We start from the raw sequence: 22,154 nt of genomic DNA on the forward strand, positions 1-22,154 counted from the left end.
ATAGAGGATACGCTTCCCTTACAAATAAGCCACAAATTCTTTTAACACTCAAGGCTTAATAGAATTTAGCATTCACATCAAAATTAATCAAAACTGCTAATCAGTCTTTGGATATAAGCACATACAAGCATGTCATCCTAACAATTTAGGCAAACATTAATCAACAAAAGCAAATAATTCAAAATCATAAATCAAGCTTAAGAAAATTTAAACTAACATATCAAAAGCTAAAGTGCTTATAAGCACTAAGATTCTAGTCCAAGGACCCTCAAGTGACGAGATCGAGCTTCTTTTAGAAATATCTATTCTATCTTAGCAACTCAAGTAACACTTCCCCATTACTCGACTAATATTCCATAAAGACCTATATCTATACACACTTACTCGATTAACATCACAAATTAATCGAGTATCTTATAATACTTGCTGAAAATATGCAACACTGCATGGATGAACTTGAAATCCACATTTCAAGACTTCAATCCATCAACAATTTATTCACTCCTAGGAGATTTTCCTCATTCCAAGGATTTCAAATAAGATCTAAAATAAAATTCATTCAAGAACTTATCACAAAATATTGTTGCACAGGAAACAACTACTTTATCCTCAAATACACGAATAATAAATCCATTTACGAGAACATATATTCTCAAGACAAGTAATTTTCAAACATTCAATCATATTATCAAAATACATATTCAATAACTCCTAAATGCATCCATTTTATTTTAAAAAGACATAGTTGCAGCAAGTAAATAATCCAAAGAGAAGATCTTGATAAGGATTGGACACTCGATTAACTTTCATTCACTATTTGAGTGATCATAAACCAAACTACCACTGAGTTTCAACACATTAGAAATATGCTACTCATGAGCATATGAATTCTAAGCAGTACAATCAGAATACATAATCCTATAATATAATTTTTAAATTCAAGAAATGCACATACACCAAAGACATATCTCATATAACGTTTGTACACTCCATGTGTACCCAAATCAAGCAAGAAACATATTCAAGTAGGTTTCAAATTTCCCAAACATTTTCAACTAATCCTAAAACAGATTTAATCACTTGATCGATCCTATCATTTCTTAAGAGAGCTCAATCAACCTATCACTCAATGCATTTATAATTTCAATCACATAAACATATTGTGCCACTCATGAGCACACCAAACATAGCCACTCACAAAGATTTTTAAAGTAGTAAATGATATTACCTCTAACCTATCGTAGGCAAACCAATCATTTGACTACCACCTCATCAAAACATTAAGATTTTCTACTTAATTATCTAAATGCAAATCATGAACATTCAATCAAATATGAAAGCACTTGGGTATAGAAATACCTTAGTTAACAAACAATCATTTTCATCCTAATGCAAAGATCATCCAAAACGATAAGCATAACTTCACTGCATTCCAAAACATCAATCGTAGAAAACGAACAAGTTAATTCAAGAATTTTATCAATCATACACTCAGCAAAATTCGTCATCAAAACATTAGGACATAGCACTCAATGAGCAAGTTCATTTAAGACACTAGAATATAATTTAGCATGTATTTTCACAGACACAGACGTACCTCAATTAACACCATAAGGTCATATCCAAAACAATTTATACTGATAAGCAAAAGATGATTTCATCTTCAAGGCTTGAACAGAAATAATCAATATTTAATCGCATACATAATCAAGGCAAACGGTCAAGGTTGAAAACCATACCAACAAAGATATTTAAATTTAAAGAGATATGAGATTAGAATATTTTACCTGAAGAGATACAGCATTTTCTCCCAAGCTAAATTGTTTTAAGTCCCATGGATTGCATATAAAACCTATCTAAGATAAAGTACCCAATCATTTGAGTCCTTTAATTTTCTACCCTATTTTTTCTCATGACCCAAGGAACAATAGAAGGGCATCGTTGTAATATGGTTGCAATGGTTTGTTAGGATATTTTTACAAGTTGTTAGAAGCACATGGGTGCTATTAGGAACTTAGGATGGTGTTAGGAATCAGTTAGCAGCTAGCCAAGGTCTATATAAAGGCTACTTGTAAGGGGACCATGCTTAAATTCATAATGAATTTTCTCTTTTCTCTCTAAAATTCTCTCTCAATCTTTCTCACATTTCTCTCTTGTTTCTTCCTCCCCCCCCCCCCCCTCTCTCAATGTCTCTCCCTCAATTCTATATGATATATTTCCCCATTTCTGTTCAAATTCCCCTCTAAACATTCTATTCTTAATCATATACCTCTCGGATCCTTCCGATTACCAATGCAAGCCCTATTATGAACCCTATGTTCATGAAAAGTGGTATCAGAGCATCGTTCCTCAACCATTTTTGTTGCTGATTAAGGTCCGTCGAATGTCAATGGTTACTGTCCGATGGAGTGGATTCACAAAATCTGAAGGTGATTTCGGAAATAGGCAGCAACAAGGTAGGTTGTGGTTTATGTAATTTTGGGTAGTTGATTCTAACAACTTTTGGCGGAATTAAGTGAACAGCGATTCAGTGAATTTGGTGAATTCAATGGAGCTGGCGAATCGTAGGAAGCTACATCATTGGAGCCAACATATCCAATAGAACTGACGACCAGTGGTCGCGATCAGATCTGGAGGTTGCTGATCTATAGTGAATGATTTCTGCGATTGACTTGGAATTTTCGACCGCTGATACAACAAAAGTTATCAAGCTAGCCAGGTTGTAATCGAGAGAGCAAGGCAATTCTCGATTTGAAAATGAGAGGCGGTCAATTATAAACTCGGAATTGAATACGCAACGGAAGCATGGTGGAATTCCAATGATCGTTAACTATCAGGGATAGTTGTGTCTTGGTGAATTCAATTAGGTGAGCTTTGCTATGATTCCGAGAAGCGTACAACGAAGCCAGTGGACCATTGGACGGTGACTGGGTAACGCGGTTTGGTCGAACGACTGGAATGGGTGACTAGAGATGATACGAACCGAGGAGCATTCGCGATTGGAGTGGGAGTCCGTCAAAAGAGGTGACACAAAAAGCCAAGAGGGTCCCGACTGGAGTGAACGAATGGTGCAGAAGATTCTCTAAAGTTGGCGACACGGATAGACAGGGAAGCTTTCGACTGGTGCGTTGCTGGTGCTACCGCTTGATAGGTTGGCGATTATGATCCAGACGATGAGAAGTAAATCGTGGCGACTTAGTGAAGACGTTGCAGTTGCCATCAAATTTTGGATATATCGGGCGAGAGCAAATCCAAGGTTGTCGACTCATTCTGCTTCATTTAATCGAGTTCAGATTGAGAAGGCTTGAGGCGACTCCATTGGTCCAATGGTCGGTGATTGGGTAGTAGCTACACCATTGGTCCTAAATTCACTTTTAGCGAGAAGAAACGTGTGAAGACCGGTGGTGATTGGGTGAGGAGGAGGAATCGGTTGGGAGGTGATCGTTGAATCTGCAACGATCCCAGGTAGAGCCAATTCCGGCCATCCAGGTGAATTGAAGAAGCGACCGCGGAGCAGGTGGTCCTCCGACCATTGGACAGTGGTTGGGGCCAGTGGATGGTGATTGGGTGGGTTGCAACCGTTGCAAATTTGGATTGTTGGCAGATAGGTTGAGCTGCCAATCTAATTTTAAGGGATATTGTTGGCTGACGTGATTAACTCCACAAGTGATTTTGGCGATTCAGTGCAGTTGAATCATCAGTCAATTGAGTTCTTGGAAGATTATAGCAAGGCTGACAATTCGCTGCTAATTTAATTGAGTCGTTGTTGCTTGAAATGGTGATTTATGAAGATGATTTACGAGGGTGAACGGTGGCTACTGTGAAGGAGAGACCTAAGGGAAGTAAACTTAGAGGCTGATTCCGTTTGAGATATGGATTCTTCCAATTATCCAGCTCGATGTTGGTTGGCGCTTGAGGCTGTGAGTAAAGGGAACAAGAGGCGGTGGAGTATCGGGAGAGTTCTTCCAGCACCAGGGTTCTTCTCCTCTTTGGTTCTCTTCTTCTAGTGACAGTTAGGGAGGTTTCAAGGTAAGAAATTCATCATCTAGCTCATTCTCTAATCTAGAACTCTGTTTTTCCTCTGTTATAGTGGCTAAAAAGAGATAAAATTCTCTATGTATGGTAGCCTACAAGTGGTGTTGAAGGTAAAAAAAGACTAAGGATTGTCAAAGAGGGAAATTAAGAAAAGTTCTACTCCTCCCCCCTTCTACCTTTGACCATTTGGTTTTGGGGGCAAACTCCTAAATTTTTCAAAAAAAACCTTTATTGGGAGTTATGTGGAATTGTTTGTAACTCTCTCTCTTCTCATGCTTGATCTTGTCGGTCTCTCTTGAGTTTCAAAATATGGTTTGTTTCACCTTATAATCCTCAAAGGAATAATGTATTTTGGTTAGGTTTCGAGCTATGTAAGGTTTGGTTGATTTTGGGAACCATTTTGCTTGTTCGTTTTCATTCTAGGTCTCAGGAGTCGACTTTTGAAAGTGGAAGTCGATTCTGTACGTTAAGCTCTCGGCTAGATCGACAAAAGTGATGAAAAAATCCACTTTTCCTTCCAAAAGTCAACTTCCCAATTTTAAAAGTTGACTTTCCATTTCAGACTGTGCATGCTCTACTTTTTGGGCATATCTTTTAGTGTAAAAATCGGATTCAAGATCTGTTTGTTGCGTTGTAAACTAGACTCGATCAGTTTCGATTTGGTACTAAATTTGGATTATGTGGTTGAGTTTTAAGATATTTCTTCTTAGTTCCAAAACATATCTAGATGCGCTTGAAAATCTTTTCACTCCTTCATGAAACATATTGTCCTTATTCTCGTGAATACCCCATGCATTTCAATCATGATTATGTGAGTATAATTGGCTTGTGCATATCATTACAAGAGGTCTTATGCATGGGTTTTGTGTGCAGTACGATATATTTGTTATGCATGACACGGTTTTGGAAATTACAAGTGATACTTAACGCGCACTACGGGCGGGATCCGCTGAGATATCCCCTACGGTGATAAACGGAAAGGTTGAGTGGGCTATAAAGCCAGACTCCTGTCAAGCTCGGGTGGCCCATAAGACTGGAATCATGTGGGACCTAGATCATATATTATGATTATGCTATAGTGGTATTATGGGAATTTGCATCTTATTTTTAATTCATGGACATTGTGGCGTAACTTCGCCTCTTTATATATGCATGAGCGGGGATGTTGTCATCATTTATGGTTGAATCATGTTACTCTTATTGTCATTTTATTTTGTATTACTTACTAGACTTTGTATCTCACTTGTGTTTGCATAATTCTAAGTAAGGCCAAGACTACGGTTGATGGTGAGCCTAGCAATATGGGGTCCAGTGTCTAGACGCGTACAAAGCTGTTCCAAACAAAAGATCTTTGGGAGTTTTGTCATTGTATCTGGTTCTATGGATGTATTGCCTTTATGGGCCCTATTTTATCTTCTTTTGTAAACCTTCGGGTATATGACCAATTGTATGTGACGGTACGATATTTAGTTTGGTGTATATAGTCTTACTATAATTATTAACTATTGTGATGACTCTTGTAACTCCAGCAGGTGTCATATCTTCTTGGCACTTCTCCTTTAGAAACCCCGGCCGAGACAACAAGGGAGAAGTGTCAAGAATAAATGGTACCTACGGGAGTTACAAGAGAATGCATCACAATAATTAATAATTACATCAAGACTATATACACAAGACTAGACATCGTACTGTCACATACAACGGGCCATATACCCAAAGTTTTACAAAAGAAGATAAAACAAAGCCCATAAAGGTCCATAGACCCAGACACCATGATAAAATTCCAAAAGATCTTTTGTCTGGGACAGCTCTGTACACATCTAAACACTGGACCCCACATTGCTAGCCTTACCATCAATCATAATCTTGCCCTTACTTGGAATGATACAAACAAAGGGAGCTACAAAGCCCAACAAGTAATATAGATTAAAATGATAACAAGAGTTACAGGGTCGAACCATAACTGATGACAACACCCTCTCTCATGCATACATAAAGAGGTGGAGTCAAGCCACCATGTCCATGAATGAAAAATAAGATGCAAGTTCCCATAATACAACTATAGGATAATCATAATACGGGATCTAGATCCCACACGAGTCCAGCCTTATAGCCCACCCGAGCTTGACACGAGTCTGACTTTATAACCCACTCGAGTTTTCAGTTTATCACCGTAGTGGATATCTCAGCGGACCCTATCCGTAACGCGCATTAAGTATCACATTTAATTCCCAAAATTGTGTCATCGTACTCCACACAAAACCCGTGTATAAGACCTCTTCTAACGACATGCACAAGCTAATTATACTCACATAATCATGATTAAAATACATAGGGTATACACGAGAATATGGACAACATGTTTCGTGAAAGAGAGAAAATATTTTCAAGCACATCTAGACATGTTTTGGGATTAAGAAGAAACCACTCAAAACTCAGCCAAATAATTCAAATTCAGTACCAAATCGAAGCTTATCAAGTCTAGTTTACAACGCAACAAACAGATCTTGAATCCGATTTTTTCACTAAAAGTTATGCTCAAAACAATAGAGCATGCACGGTCTAAAACGGGAAGTCGACTTTTAAAATTGGGACGTCGACTTCCGGGAAGTCGACTTTTAGAATTAGAAATGCGACTTTTGGAAGAAAAAATCGACTTCTTCATCACTTTAGTCAATCCAACCGAGAGTTTAACATACAGAGTCAGCTTCCACTCGCAAAAGTCAACTCTTGAGACTCAGAATGAAAACGGACGAACAGACTAGTTCCCATAATAAATCAAAAACTTACATAGCTCAAAATCTAACCAAAATACATCATTCATTTGAGGATTATAGGGTGAAACAAACCATATTTCGAAACTCAAGAGAGACCAACAAGATCAAGTAAGAGAAAAGAGAGAGATTTACAAACAATTCCATATAGCTCCCAATAAAGGCTTTTTTGAAAAACTTGGGATTTTACACCCAAAACCAAAGGATCAAAGGAAAAAAATAAGAGTAGAACTTGTCTTAGCTTTGCTCTTTGACAATCCTTGGTCTTTATTTACCTTTAACACCACTTGTAGGCTGTTATACATAGAGATTTTCATCTCTTTTTATCCCCAAAACAGAGGAAAAACAGGGTTAGAGGCTAAGGAATGAGCTAAATGATGAATTTCTTACCTTGAAACCCTTCCTTGAACTCCCTAGCTGCCACTAGAAGAAGAAAACCAAATAGGAGAAGAACCCTAGTGTTGGAAGAACTCTCCCGATGCTCCACCGCCTTAAAATGACTCTCTCTCCAACTTTGGTCCTTTTTATACTTTCTTCACATTGATTTAATTTTTATTCCCCAAATTTTTAGCCCCTTCAAGCCTTTTTAATTTCCTCATTTGCATTTCATTTATTTACATTTCATAAGCATTTACCTTAAATTTAAGTCACTTCACTATTTTGACCTGCTCTTTCTCTTTGCCTTGTAAACACTTCCTTAATCTTTCAAGTCATATCGCACATAATAAAATAATTCTCAAAGTTAATTTCCCACATATTAAGAAATTCCTTGGCCGGGGTTATTCTAAAGGGAATATTCATCTTCTTTGGACAAAATAATTCTCTATGATCATGGCGCTTACAGAATTTACATTTAGAATCAAATTTTAGTTTGGATTTAGGTTTTGATTGTTTTCCAAAATTCTTGTGTTGTGTTTCCATATTGTACTTGTTGGTTTCACCATGTCAACTAAGTGATGGAACACAACTATATCAATTATTTTTATTCACCACCATCTCATGAAACTTCTCCATATGAAGATGGTGTTGAAACTTCATTTCATCATTACTCCGCCAGGGGATATTATCCACTGTCGATCCCAAGCCCGGATAAAAGAGGAGGGTTGCGTTAGGTAGCCGACAGCCAGCGTAAAACCTAATCGGATCCAAATATGAATTTTAGACAAACTATCTGTTGGGATGTAACCCACATAGAAGTCTAGAATTAATGTAGCCAACCCCACATAGTGGAATAACGGCTGGATATGTTGTTGTTAGTTTTCCAAAATTCTTATGGTCTTTCTCAACATAGCCCAAACCAGTTCTATCATAGTATCTCCTTTTTGAGATTCTAAGATATTATCTAGTATTTTGCTACCTCCAAAAATTTTTGATAAAACTAACTTAGAATCTTTAACTCATTTTCAACAATTTGTTTTGATTAGTAAGGGTTGAATTTTGAGATTGAAATTTTTCATTTTGTTCAAAAAGAGCTGCATTTTCAGATTCTAGATTTTTTGTTTGATCCTTAAGAGAAGATTTTTCTCTTTTTAATATTCTGATTTTCTTTGCAGCCCTTTCTAGATTAGCTATAAGTTTTTCACAAATATTTGAAAGATTAATCTTGTGAGAAGTCAGAGGTAAAACCGCAACCTGAAAAGCCAGCTTAACGGGTGAAGGGATCCTCCTCGTTATATATAGCCCAGGTCTCCCTTGCTGAGGCGATGTGGGATTCATACTCCCCCCCACCCCCCCACCCACCCCACGTCGAACCTTCTCCAGTAACTAATACATGTGCAAGTGATTGAGCAGGGTACTGGTCCATAATCACGACCGAGGGTAGTCCCCCAGTCAAGGGTAGGCTCTGATACCATGTGAGAAGTCAGAGGTAGAACTCCAACTTGAAAAGAAAGCTTAACCGGAGAATGGATCCTCCTCCTTATATATAGCCCATGTCTTCCTTGCTGAGGCAATGTGAGATTCTCACAAATCCTATCATCATCATCGCTATCATTTGAATCTGAATTAAAACTAGATGGGGAAGAGTCGCTTACCTCAGAATCTTGCTCAACCATAAAACAATAATTGTCCATTTGATCTTCACTTGAGGAGGAGCCTTTATCACTCCATGTGACGGCTGCTTTCTTTTTCTTCATATACTTTCTTTTTGAGTTGGCACATATGTTCCTATTAACATTTCTAGAAGATTTTCTACTACATTGTCATGCATTACGGTATGGGCGCGACATCGACCGTTAATTGGCAGATTTGAACTGTTTTCTTAGTCATTTCCTTTATGTTATGTTATTATGTTTTATTTACTTTATGCTTTGGTATTAGTTTAGATATTATAGCTGCAAAAGGAATAGGATATTTTAAGGGGGAGGTCCATGTGTAAAGGGGCTTCAGGGAAAAAGACAAATGAGTTAGTTATTAGGGATGTGATCTGCTATGGCAGCACCCCTGCTAGCAAGTTATATACCCCTATACTCAGATTGTAACTGCGTGAAGAATAACAAGAACAAAATTCTATCCTTTCTCTACCAACTATTCTCTTTATCTCTTATTCCTTTCCTCCTAATCCCTCTCTCACTATCTCTTTTATCGGTGCCGTCTCTTTCTAAGATCCCTATCTGATCTCACTGATATATATTGGATTAGAGGGCGGATTCATTGTCACATTTGGGTTTGTGACAAACTGGTATCAGAGCACCAGTATCTGGCATACTAGTAGAAGCAAGGATGGTGGACGAAAACCGTATGAGGAATTTTGAAACGCAACTACAACAGGTTAGCCCGACGATGACCGAGCTCCAGAATAGGATGGGCCACATGGAGGCTAGAGAAGCCCAGAACCGAGAGGCCATCCGAGCTATGGATAGCAAGATGGAAGGAGCCCTGGAAGGAATGGGGTAGAGGTTGGAAGGTATGGAGCAGAGGCTAGATGGATCAATGGCTAGACTGCGGGATGGCGTGCAACAATTTATGATAATATTCACACGACAAAAGCAAGTAAGAATGGCTGAAAACTTTCCCCCTAGAGATAGAAATGAGCATATACTGCATAGAAATGAAGGGAATATGGGTCGTGTTAATGCTGAAATAGAGGCTGACCCAGAAGAAACATTGGAAGGAGTTATGGGTAACGATAGGAATTGTACGCCTAATGGGCAGCACCAGGGTTTCATCATGCCCCCGATGGAGATTCCTATCTTTGAAGGGGTCAACCCCCGGTGGTGGATCAGAAAATGTGAGAGGGTCTTTAAGTGGAACAATGTACCAATGAGGCAGTAAGTGTTTGCAAGAATTGGCAGCCATCACCATGATAGTACCGAAGTGGTGTAAGGAAGTGGTGGATAGTTATGAAGGGGATGAACGGATGCAAGAACTCATACAAGGGCTGGTTGTGGGATCACAAGGAACGGGTGGTTATACTCTAAGGGAAGGAATACTGCAACTGCATGGCAGGATAGTCATTGGCAGCAAGAGGGACCTTTGGAAAAAAATATTACAGTCACTGCATGAATCTCCCTTAAGGGGGCATTCAGGGGTCCAAAACACTTATTTAAGGGTGAAACAACTATTTCATTGGCCAAGATTAAAGACTAATGTGAAGGAATTCGTCTTATCTTGCGATACTTGTAAGAGGTACAAGTATGAGAAGGTTGCTTACCCCGATTGCTCTAGCCCCTACCAGTACTGGACCAAGCGTGGACTAGTGTTTCCATGGATTTCATTGAGAGGTTGCCTAAGTCCGAAGGGAAGGATAGTATGCTAGTTGTGGTGGATAGGTTCACTAAATTTGCACACTTTATAGGCTTAGCTCATCCCTATACGGCCCAAGAGGTGGCCAGAGCTTTCATGGACAGAATAGTGGCTTTGTACGGGGTGCCGAGGGTTATTATATCGGACGGGGATAGGATATTCACCAGCACCTTTTGGCAAGAATTGATGAGGTCTATTTGAACATAACACTCAATGAGCAAGTAAGTTCATTTAAGACACTAGAATATAATTTAGCATGTATTTTCACAGGTACAAACGTACCTCACTTAACACCATAAGGTCATATCCAAAATAATTCACACTGATGAGCAAAAAATGATTTCATCCTCAAGGCTTTAATAATCAGCAAACATAAATAATCAATATTTAATCGCATACGTAATCAAGGCAAACAGTCAAGGTTGAAAACCATTTCAACAAAGACATTTAAATTTAAAGAGATATGAGATTATAATATATTACCTGGGGAGATACATCATTTTCTCCCAAAGCTGAATTGTTTTAACTCCCATGGATTGCATATAAAACCTATCTAAGATAAAGTACCCAATCATTTGAGTACTTGAATTTTCTAGCCTATTTTTCTACCAAAAACTTATTCTTAACTACCCAAATCATTTTTGGGGCTGCCTTGAGCTCATCCTTGGGAACTCATACCTTCTTTATTCTAAATATTCATCTTCTTTAGACAACATAATTCTCTATGACCATGGCACTTACAGAATTTACATTTAGAATCAAATTTTAGTTTAGATTTAGGTTTTGATAGTTTTCCAAAATTTGTATGGTCTTTCTCAACATAGGTCAAACCAGTTCTATCATAGTATCTCCTCCTTGAAATTCTAAGATATTATCTAGTATTTTGCTACTTGCAAAAAATTTTGATAAATCTAACTTAGAATCTTTTAACTCATTTCCAAGCAATTTGTTTCGATTAGTAAGGGTTGAATTTTGAGATTGAAAATTTTCTTTTTGTTCAATAAGAGCTGCATTTTCATATTCTAGATTTTTTGTTTGATCCTTAAGAAAAGTTTTTTTCTTTTTTAACATTCTGATTTTCTTTGCAGCTCTTTCTACATTAACTATACATTTTTCACAAATATACTAATCCTATCATCATCATCGCTATCATTTGAATTTGAATTAAAACTAGATGAGGAAGAGTCACTTACCTCAAAAATATGCCATCCAGTTTATGCAGCTGATGTTCCACGGCCAAGCAAGTGATTAGTAGATATGCCATCATGATGTCCCCACCCACCTCCCCCCACACACTTGCCTAACCTGGAAAAAGACCAAAAGAAAAATATAATCTTTACCTTGAAATAATTTTCTACAAAATTGGGGTCGTGTAGAGGTGAACGATGCCAATCAGAAGGCCCAACAACTGTTGGACATGTTGATCTTTTAGTTATATAGCTGCTAACTAAAACAAAAGGTTGAGAAGGGCTAACTTGATCATGAATTTCACCTGTGTTCCTAGCAATTGTACAAACATCACTTCCTTCATCAATTTACAGTTGTTCAACCATTGCATAAATAATTAAAATTGATTATCAGTCAAATAAATTAAATAGGATTGATTTAAGTAAATTTAAAATACCCTAATGATAAATTAATCTTGGTTTTTTTTGTTATTCTTTGATATGTTGAAATTAAATTAATTAGTTCTATTTTATTTAGGTTTAGTTCGATCATAACTTTTTCTAAATAGTTTAAATAATAATAGGGTTAATCAATTTTGGTAATCAATATATAATCTCTGTGGGAATGATATTTGATTTATTTGTTTATTACTTTAGCGATTTCGTATACTTGCGAATTTGTCCATCAAGTTTTTGGCGTCGTTACTGCGGATTGACATTATTAATATTCATACCAATTAACTCAATTGTTAATTTAACCCCCCTTTTTTTTTTCTTTTTCTATTTCGTTTCTGGTTATTAGTCACTCTTCAATTTAATTGCATTTATGATGTGAACAGTCAGTTTCAACCCAGCAACAAGAAAACAAGAATCTGATCCTCTAAAAAGAAACAAAAGTAATGCAAAGGTATTCTTCATATTCATAGTGGACCATCCGAGTTCAGATGCACAAACTTGAAAACTAACTTAGACCACAAACCAACAACTTTCATAACTTAGCTAGTAGAGGTCAGAAATCTTACAATCTTAGCAATAACAACGTCAGTATCATTTTGAAATGAAGCAGCAACTTCATCCAAGATTGGAGCCATCTTTTTGCAGTGATCGCACCAGGGTGCATAAAATTCCAACAGAACTGTGTCAAAAAACACAAACCTGACATCAGTATGAATAAATGCTAGGCATTCTGAATTCTCAACCAATCACATCCAACATCCAAATCAGTATTCATTAATTCATCGCACAAAAATCTGTATATCTGATAGAGGAGAAGAGAGAATGTTTCTTTTTCCCTCAGCAACACTGAGCCTTTATCTCATTAGGTGTGGTGTGATCAACTACTATACAAATTCTAATTCACCAATCATTTCTATCCATAATCATATATTTTGTAAGGCCATTATATCCCACGTTATGCCTAAAGCTAAAAGCTTCCCACTGAGTTTTTCTCATCTTTCTCTCTCTCTTTTACTACAAACTTATTCCATTCCATCAGTCCTCGGATGCATCCATTTGTGCTTTAAGGCATTACTCTTTATCATAATTAGTCCTAAGCTTTGAGGAGAAAAGGCTTGTCTCTACAATCTATATTAAAATATCCTACAGTTTTTATTTTGGTGGTTTGCAATTTAATGTAACCCTTGTTCATCTAAGCTTAGATCTCAACCTAGATCTCAACCTGAAGAAAAGAAAACCTCCTTAGAAAATTTGGTCACAACCCTTACCAAAGCTACCACAGATTTTATGACAGATATAAAGGCAAACTTTCAGAATCAGCAATTAATTTTGTAAAATCAATAGGCTACCATAAAAAATTCAGAGATTCAAATGGGATAATTGGCTATTATGGCGTCTAATAAATCTCAAGGTACATGTCCCTAGTAAGAATGAGACAAATCTTGAAAATCATGTAAAGGCAATTACCTTGAGGAATGGAAGACAATTGGAAGGGAAGCCACAAAATGGAGATGAGAAAGATGAGAGGAAATCCAAATCAAGTCCTAGTTCCTTAAGAGCAGCTACTCGTGAATGAAGAAAGAAAACAAAAGGAAAAAAAGCTAGAGCTAGTCAAATTTTATGTTCCTCCTGTGTCTTTTCCACAGTGTTTGTGTAAATATAAATAAGATAAGAATTTTCTTAAATTTCTTGATATTTTTAAAAAACTTCACATTGATATTCCTTTTGCGAAGTTGAGTTTATTTTTGATTTGTTGATGTGCAAGAAATATAAACACCAACAAAATTTTAACAACACTTAAAAAAAATAAATTTCAACAAAATATATATATATGATTAATTAAATATATCATAAAATAAAACACAGACTATCCTAACTCGTCTGAATTTCTTGATACAATTGCATCAAGTTCATTTTTTGTTATTTTATATTAAGAAGTTAAAGAGTGAAAAATTAGAACAAAACTCATACTCATCTATCAAATGTTATAATATTTAAGTATTCGATTATCATAGTGATTTTTACTAGTTTGAAACATAAAATATCTAATTGAAAGATCACCTAAGATGTGGGTGAATTCTAATTTGGAAAGATACTTTCCATAACATAAAATGAGTTTCAGCAGATTGATATAAATTTATATACATTAAAACATTTTTCATAAAGATTGATCCATACATATTTCAAACATAGAATATATATCTTGTATAGATGAGAGGCAACATTTGGAGATAAGAATATGATGTTAAGTGATATAAGCATTACTCAAAGTTTTAAGAGTAATGTTTTTATATTTCATATATGATGTTTAAGTATCAAACATCAAGATTTTTTAGTAAATGATCATATACTCAATGGATGGTTATTGAGTTTTGATCCAATTATTATCTTAAATTTCTTATTTGATATTTGAGTATCAAATTTTTATGGTTCTCAATGTTCTATGTAAGAACACTTGCAGAACTTATATTGATGAATGTGTGTTGCTTGATAAGTAAAATCATTCAAGTATGTAAGAAATAATGGACACCCAGGAGGGGGGTGAATTGGGTTGTTTAGAACTTTCTTGAATTCAAGGATTTTTTTGTATAAAACAGTTTGGACTTTTTCAGACAAATACTTCCGGATGGGTTCTCAGGGGCTTCCAGATGTGCTGCCTAGATGGGCCTTCAAGGAGTCAAGAGGAAATGACCTCGATCGATCTTCGGGAGAAGGGGCTTCTGGTCCTTCGGTTGAGCTAGGCTAGGACTTAGCCTACGGTCACAAATGAAAGTCAGATAGGCACATGACTCCCCCACACGGGCTCATCGATGCCTAAGTAAGACGATGGTTTGAGAGAAATGTCCAAATGTATGTCTAATGTCACAGGGATGATGCAAGTGTATGTGTATAATCAGTGTCCTAAAGGGATACTCGTGTTTCTGAATGGGTTTTAAAGAGAGGTTGAGGGTCTGGACAAATGTATGAAGTGAGTCAAAAAAGATCTAAGTCCAGTGAGATCCGTTTGTCTGCCAAGGTTTCAGATGTCTGAAAGGTCTAAGAGTCCCAAAAGGTTCCAAGTGTCCAAAAAGGTCTAAAAGTTCAAAAAGGTTTGTTTGCCTTCGAGGAGGCGCCTATTTATAGGCAAAATAGTAGGACCCACAGTTAAGCCGGGAGGCTCTTCTGGGGAGACCCATCGGATGAGGCTGGAGGGCCTGGATAAGTCTTTGGGTTGGGACCCCTCGATGGCTATCTCTGGGTGGCCCGGAAAGAGGCTTTGGGCCACCGGATGGCTTAAGTCTAGGAGACATTGAAGGGTTGTCTTTGGACTCGGGTAAAAATGATGCATACTAGGTCGATCCCAGGGGACCCATCAGGGGTCTAGGAGGCTTTTGTTTCGGAGACTATCCGATAATGAACTTGGGAATTGCTTTAAAACTTAGGAGAATTTTAGGATACCCCACAATAATAGCTCACCACTCTTTCCTTAGGTTGAAAGGTGAAGGAAAGAGTAGAATAGAAGGAGGTGCTTGATGGCTTCATTGAGGGAGAGTCTTTGGGAGACTCATGATGCTTGGCCTGTCGAAGGCCGCGATTATAAATAGATGGTGGTCCCGAATGGGTCACACTTTTACCCCGAAGAGCCTGAGTCATCTAGAGCTCCCGAAGACTTCTTGTTGTCCTGAAGACCTTTACTTAGCGCTGGGAGTTTTCTGCTTCTCCGGAAGGCTCACTCTTGCTGAAAAATTCAACTATGAGGTAAAATGGATATCGAACAACCTCCTCCCTACTGATATTATCATCTCCCCACATATGAGACCCTCAGTTGTGAAGGGCAAACACGCCAAGGACCTTGTGCAATAATTCTGTATCCCAGAATCATGGAAACTAAGGGGTCCTAGGAGAGGAGAGCTTACTAGTATTGTTAGGGAAGGAGACGTAGCAATACATTTAGATAGTTTGCAAGCATGACTTAGGATTCCTTTACACCCATTTGGGATACAATTTTTAAGGGAGGAAATATTAGTGCCAGGTCAGTTGTCTTCGAATGGATGGGCGATGATGGCGGAATTTTTTATTTTGTGCAATAAGTGAGGGGTGGAACCCACAATGTCCTTATTGCGTTGGTTTTATTGTGCTTGCACTACACTACAAGAAAACATGGAATTTAAGACGGACTCTGATGAAGTTCCCCAGAACATATTCTCATTTCTGAAGGACTCTGATGAAATTCCTCAGAACAATCCCAAGCTCAAGGCTCATGCTGTCAAAGTCTTCAAGATGGTTCATGTGCATATGTATATAACCATATATACATATTACACATTTTCTTATAATTATTTAGATTATTTTGAAAATACATAGAAAATTTATGAAAAATAACATGATAGCTATGTTTGTTTTTATAATTATAATTTTGTGGTGGTGGTATGGTTAGACATGTGAGGCAGCCATTCAGTTGCGAGAGAAAGGTGAGGCGGTGGTTGCTGATACAACTCTCAAGTATTTGGGCTCTGTTCACCTTCACAAAGGAGTCATTGATCTCCACTTTGAGGTACTCTCTCTCTCTCTCTCTATATATATATATATATATATATTTTAATTCGCATCATTTTGATTCCATTCCACATCATAAATTCAATAAAAAAAAATTGGATTAATGGTTGAACAGGTGGTGAAAGAAGCATTGCTGAGGACGGTGAAGGAGGCAACAGGGGAGAAGTGGAAGGAGGAGATGAATGGTGCATGGGGTGAAGCCTATGACCAGTTAGCTACAGTCGTTAAGGCTGAGATGAAGCATGAGGCTGCTCTTCTTCATCCCTCCATTCCAATGCCTACTTAAATCAATCTTCTATTAATGATGATGTGCTGTCAATATGAAAAATAATAATATCATTATCCAGTTTCATCCAATGAAAATGAGTTAAAAGCAGCAGCACTATTCTATTCTTCTTGGTGGCTGTGATAATATAAACGGAAGACTACAAATTTGAGTTATGAACAGAGCCTTTTTCAAAACATTGGTTATCTATATAACCAACCAACCACCATTATGGGTCATCTACTGTGACATTAAGATGACAAAGCAATCCCACTAAACCATGTCCCAGAAAGACTCCCAATCCCTATCCTGGAAGTAACCTATTGTTTTAAGCAGTTTCCTTGCATAAGCATATATATATGTAGGCATAGATAGAGACACATGAAAGTCTAGTATTGATCAATTTATCTAGCCAAACCTGCCTAGTGAGATTAAAGCTTAGGATTATTGTTGTGTTTTTGAGTATGTATATCCATGTACGTACATATCAATAGTCAAACAAACAAGCAAGTTTACTTGTACAAAAGAGAATCAACATGGTTGTCACAACATACACAACAAGTTCCCTTCTGAACATGAACCCATCTGGATCCATCCTCTGATGTCTCCACCATCCCTGCAGCGTATTGAAATTTCTTTAACACAGGATCTGGTATAAATAGAAGGTGAAACAAAAGCAATACTTGCTATTTGATTATTTAAACTGAAAGCACAATTCAGAAATCGTCACGGTTGCAAGGTTCTAATTTTCAGTTGATAAAGTGGTACTGAAGAAGAAGTGAAAGAGCTATAAAGTTAGAAGGGCATACAAACCCTGTCCACCAGTTGATCAATTCAGAGCTGCAGAGACCTCCTGTCCTACACAGCGTTGCAACTCCAGTTGTATGTCCATGCAAGCCTCTAACATCCTCTGCATGTGGTTGCCCTGCTGAAGCCTTGCCATATCCACTCTCAGATCATTAATCATCTCCCACTCCTGCTCCAGTCAGCATCCCCACATTTAGTTCAAGACCGGCGAAGGGCAGATGCATAAACAAAACACTACAAACAAGTATAGGTTTCACCAGAATCGGAAAATTAAAACTGCAACAAGACTTCCAGAGTCATTCAATCCAATAAAGAATTCAGAAGACAAATTTAATCTTTCTTAAGATGAAAAATGATCGAGATTGTCCTGAATTCCTAGATTTCTAAAAGTAAACCCAATCAATTAACCATGGTTAGCAAGGGTGGTCGCATTCTGCTCCTAATCAAAACAAACGTGGCTTACTCCCCACCCACCTATTGATGCCACACCTCCCCTCCCCTCCCCTCCCCACCCCACCCCATGGCTAAAAAAATAAAAAGAAGACAACAAATAATTATAAGATTCCTAACGTGGATATTACAGTAGATAAATGTGTATAATAGATTATATGAATCAAATCATGACAAATATAATAAAACACTGGCATCCACAAGTGATTAAAAAAGACAATGGAGATAACCAGTTGGCGGAGCCAGGATTTTTTAACTTGGGGGGCTTCAAAAAAAAAAATTTCAATAGTGAGTTTCATAAAAAAATTTTTTTTTTTCAACTGCAGCAATGAAGGAAAAATTTAAAATTTTAATTGAATCTGGGTAAGAAAAGAAGAAGAACAGGGGAGCTGGGCTAACTATCAAAATCTACTTTTTAAAAAAATTGGGGGGGCTTCAGCCCCCCCTGCCCACCCCCTGCCTCCGCCACTTGGATGGAATGTCCAAATATGCACTCTCACACTAAAATTAACATACAAAGGAAACGGGCATGAGATACGTTAAAGGAAGTGCAGATTATGGTATTTGGTATAGTTCAACAGAAAATGGAGCGTCTATATACTACTAGGCACTAATTAATGAGAGGACGCCTATTTTAGAGAAGAGGACTATATTTTCTTTTCAAGCTTTTACCACCGAAGTGCTAATAGATAAAAGAAGACTCACAAGATCTGAGCGGCGCATGCTCTGTCGAGACCAACTAGAATGATGTAAAGCCTGATGCCAAAGAGGCTGTGGAGGGGGCACCGGAGGGGATGGTAGTGCCAATGAAGGTCTGCCCATGTCATCATTCTGATCCCCATTCTGTTCATCCCTCTGTTCCTCCCGATCCTGCTCAGGTGAAGCAGGAGTTGGAGTGGGTACGTTCCTGTGCAGATCCCAGTCGATTGGAGCTTGGGCTTGCCTTTCCACATACGACTGTATTAATTGGTCCAAACTTTCACGGAACCCACTGCGAAGAAGATTAGAGACACTTCTCCTACAAGGAATAGAGAACCCAGTTAAGAAGACAGATGAAAGAGCATAACAAAATGGAGCCATTGACAATGGGTACTTCTTTTTTTGTGGATACAGATTCTGATAAGAAAAAGAAGGATAAAATTATTTAATTTCAAATTGCAAATGACATACAACCTACACCAGCAACAAACCAGGACAACATACACATTTCCTCTCACACTCGGACCTAATCTTTTGGCATCAAACTCGTAGTTCATGCTCTGATATATCTAAAGTAAAGCTTTGTTTCTAATAAAATGTATTGAAATGCATCTATTTCCGCATCGGATGCGAATTCGACCCGACGATCGAATCGCCAAACCCTAGTTCTTACAGCTCGCAGATCGACGTTGCAATCAAGTACAGAGAGAGAGAGAGAGGACCTGGCGAAATCGGCGAGAATCTGGAACCCCAACGCAATCCCCAGGGTCTTCTTCATCTTCTTGCCGTTACTTGAAGATAGCTGGCAGAGTTGGCAGAGTCAATTTGAAAAAAATGGGATCGAGAGGAGAGGAGAGGAGCGGAGAGGAGATCCTCTGAGGATTTTCAACCGTTAGAGAGAGGAATAAAGCGGCAACTGGTGGGATCGAGAGGAGAGGAGATCCTCAGAGGATTTTCAACCGTTAGAAAGAAGAATGAAGCGGCAACTGGTGGGATCGAGAGCAGAGGAGAGGAGAGGAGCGGAGAGGAGGATTTTCTCCCATGTTATTATTTTTTTAATTAATATAAAATAAAATATTATTTATATATATATATATATTACTCTTTATATTATGAAATTTTGGATCATTTTGAGTTTTTATAAACATGATGACACAATTATAATTTATTAGATTAGGGATTCAACTATTTTATACTAATTACTTAACTCTAATACATCAATTTTTTATTTTAGTAATTATATGCTTTGAGCGATGGTAATTATATTTATATTTTTTATTTTACATAGTTATAATATATATACTATTAATTTTTGTAAGTTTAAAATTAATTTTTTTTATTTTCAAATAGTCAAACGGTGGATTCCAATGACAAAAATTGATTATCAAATTAGCATTGGCTCAACCATCGAAATTTACTATTACGTACTCGAAAATTAAAAATTAATTAAGAATTCAACTATTTTATATGACTATGGTGACACAATTATGAGGTTTTTGGTCTCATGATGATAAATTTTTTGATTATAAATTTAATTATTTTATATTAATTACTTGACTCCAATACATCAATTGATGATATTAATAATTACATGTTTTGAGTGATCTTAAGATAAGTTAATTATATATATATTTTTTATTTTACCTAGTCATAATATTTACTCCATTAATTTTAATATATATAATTATTGTTGTATCTCTTCCTCCGAGATAGTTCTCCCAAAGAAGGCAATTATTACAGGAGAGTCCTTCCGAAATGATCTTTCAACAATTTTCTTATGACTGATGACTCGAAACGTATTTTGTAAGACATCACAATTCTCCTGGTCGAACCTAATCAACTAATAATTAAATCAATTTAATAACTCATAAAAAATATTGTTGTCGTTGACTTTTAAGCCACCTTGTGATTCCAATGATTAGAACTGGTCATTGGATTCTCACAACCGCAGTGGTTTATATATTCAAAAATGATTTTGATCAATTAATTGATTTTTTGAAATTTTAAAATTATTTTTTTATTATCAAAACTTGCTTTTTTGGGAAAACGTCATATGATAATTAATTTATTTGATTAAGGATTCAACTATTTTATATTAATTACTTGACTCTTACATCAATTGATTATATCAATAATTATATGCTTTGTGTGAGTTTAAGGTAAGTTAATTATATTTTTTTTCCTATTTTACTTAATCATAATATTTATTCCACTAATTTCAATATATATAACTACTATTGTACCTCTTTATTTGGAGTAATTCTCCCAAAAAAATGCAATATCTTCGGGAGAAGCAATTCTTTTGGGAGAGTCTTTCCAAAAAGATTTCGCAACTTCTTTTTTGGGACTACATTTTTAAAATCATATTTCGATAGTATAGTCTCGTGGGTAGGGGATCCATGTTAAGGCTCTCGATTCTTGCAAGTTCTAGATTTGAGTCGCATAAGGAGCACTATTTTTTTCATTGATTTATATATGAAAATTAATTATATATTTTTAATACATAAAAATTAATTTTATTTATTATTACATGTCTATAATATTTTTATTGAACATTTTTTTTGAATTGATTTAAAGATCTTTTAATTATTTAATCATATTAAGTCTTAGATTGATTTAACTTTAATTTAATTATTTTTTAACTATATGGTAAAATATTAAATTTCAAATAAATAATATTATTTAAATTTATTAGTAAATTATAAAAAGAAGCACTAAAAAAAAACTCATTTAACTCCACACCCTTTCCCACCTTATTAATTTTTTATTCTCCCATTTACATCCTCAAAAACTTTCTTTCTTTATTAAAAGTTAATATTTTACTACATAACTACTAAATCGTGGCAATTTAAATGAATTAAATTGTTTACCACCAAATATAGTTTTTCACTATAAAAAATTGATCTATGATTCTAAATTGCATAGCGAAGGAAAAAATTACTATAAAATTATTAAATTGTAGTTAAAAGATACGTTTAATTATTTTTTAAATTTGAAATAATTAAAATTAAAAAATATAAAATACAACAAAATATTAAAAAATATAAACATCTCTGTGCGTAGAATTGATTCTTTTGTTTTTACCCAAATTAAATTGGTTTTACCCTTGAGATGCCCTTCCTTGCGCCGGGGGGGGGGGGGGTCGTCGCTCGATCCCACGATAAATTGGTTTTACCCTTATTGTTTGAATTCATTTTTTATGTTTTAATTCTACAAGCACAC

The 22,154-nt window shown here is 36.4% G+C and overlaps 1 protein-coding gene across 5 annotated transcripts in view; it reads right to left on the minus strand.

The window, feature by feature from the left end:
- Positions 1-19,964, minus strand: part of LOC127809911 (uncharacterized) — an 86,445-nt gene extending 66,481 nt beyond the window's left edge. For 2 of the 5 annotated variants that reach the window (XM_052349087.1, XM_052349086.1), the window contains exons 1-4: positions 19,655-19,964; positions 18,939-19,251; positions 12,742-12,854; positions 11,747-11,858 (exon numbers count right to left, since the gene is read on the minus strand). In XM_052349087.1, the coding sequence (XP_052205047.1) occupies positions 11,768-11,858; positions 12,742-12,854; positions 18,939-19,251; positions 19,655-19,710 (573 nt within the window). In that variant the 5' untranslated portion in view covers positions 19,711-19,964 and the 3' untranslated portion in view covers positions 11,747-11,767. Of the gene's footprint in view, positions 1-8,550; positions 11,859-12,741; positions 12,855-17,350; positions 17,593-17,789; positions 17,953-18,938; positions 19,252-19,654 lie in introns of those variants that run through there. The other 3 variants (XR_008025304.1, XM_052349088.1, XM_052349089.1) reach the window with 3 other exon arrangements.
- Between the last annotated feature and the right edge of the window lie 2,190 nt (positions 19,965-22,154).

The sequence above is a fragment of the Diospyros lotus genome, chromosome 9 (assembly GCF_014633365.1).
Source record: "Diospyros lotus cultivar Yz01 chromosome 9, ASM1463336v1, whole genome shotgun sequence".
NCBI lineage: Eukaryota > Viridiplantae > Streptophyta > Magnoliopsida > Ericales > Ebenaceae > Diospyros > Diospyros lotus.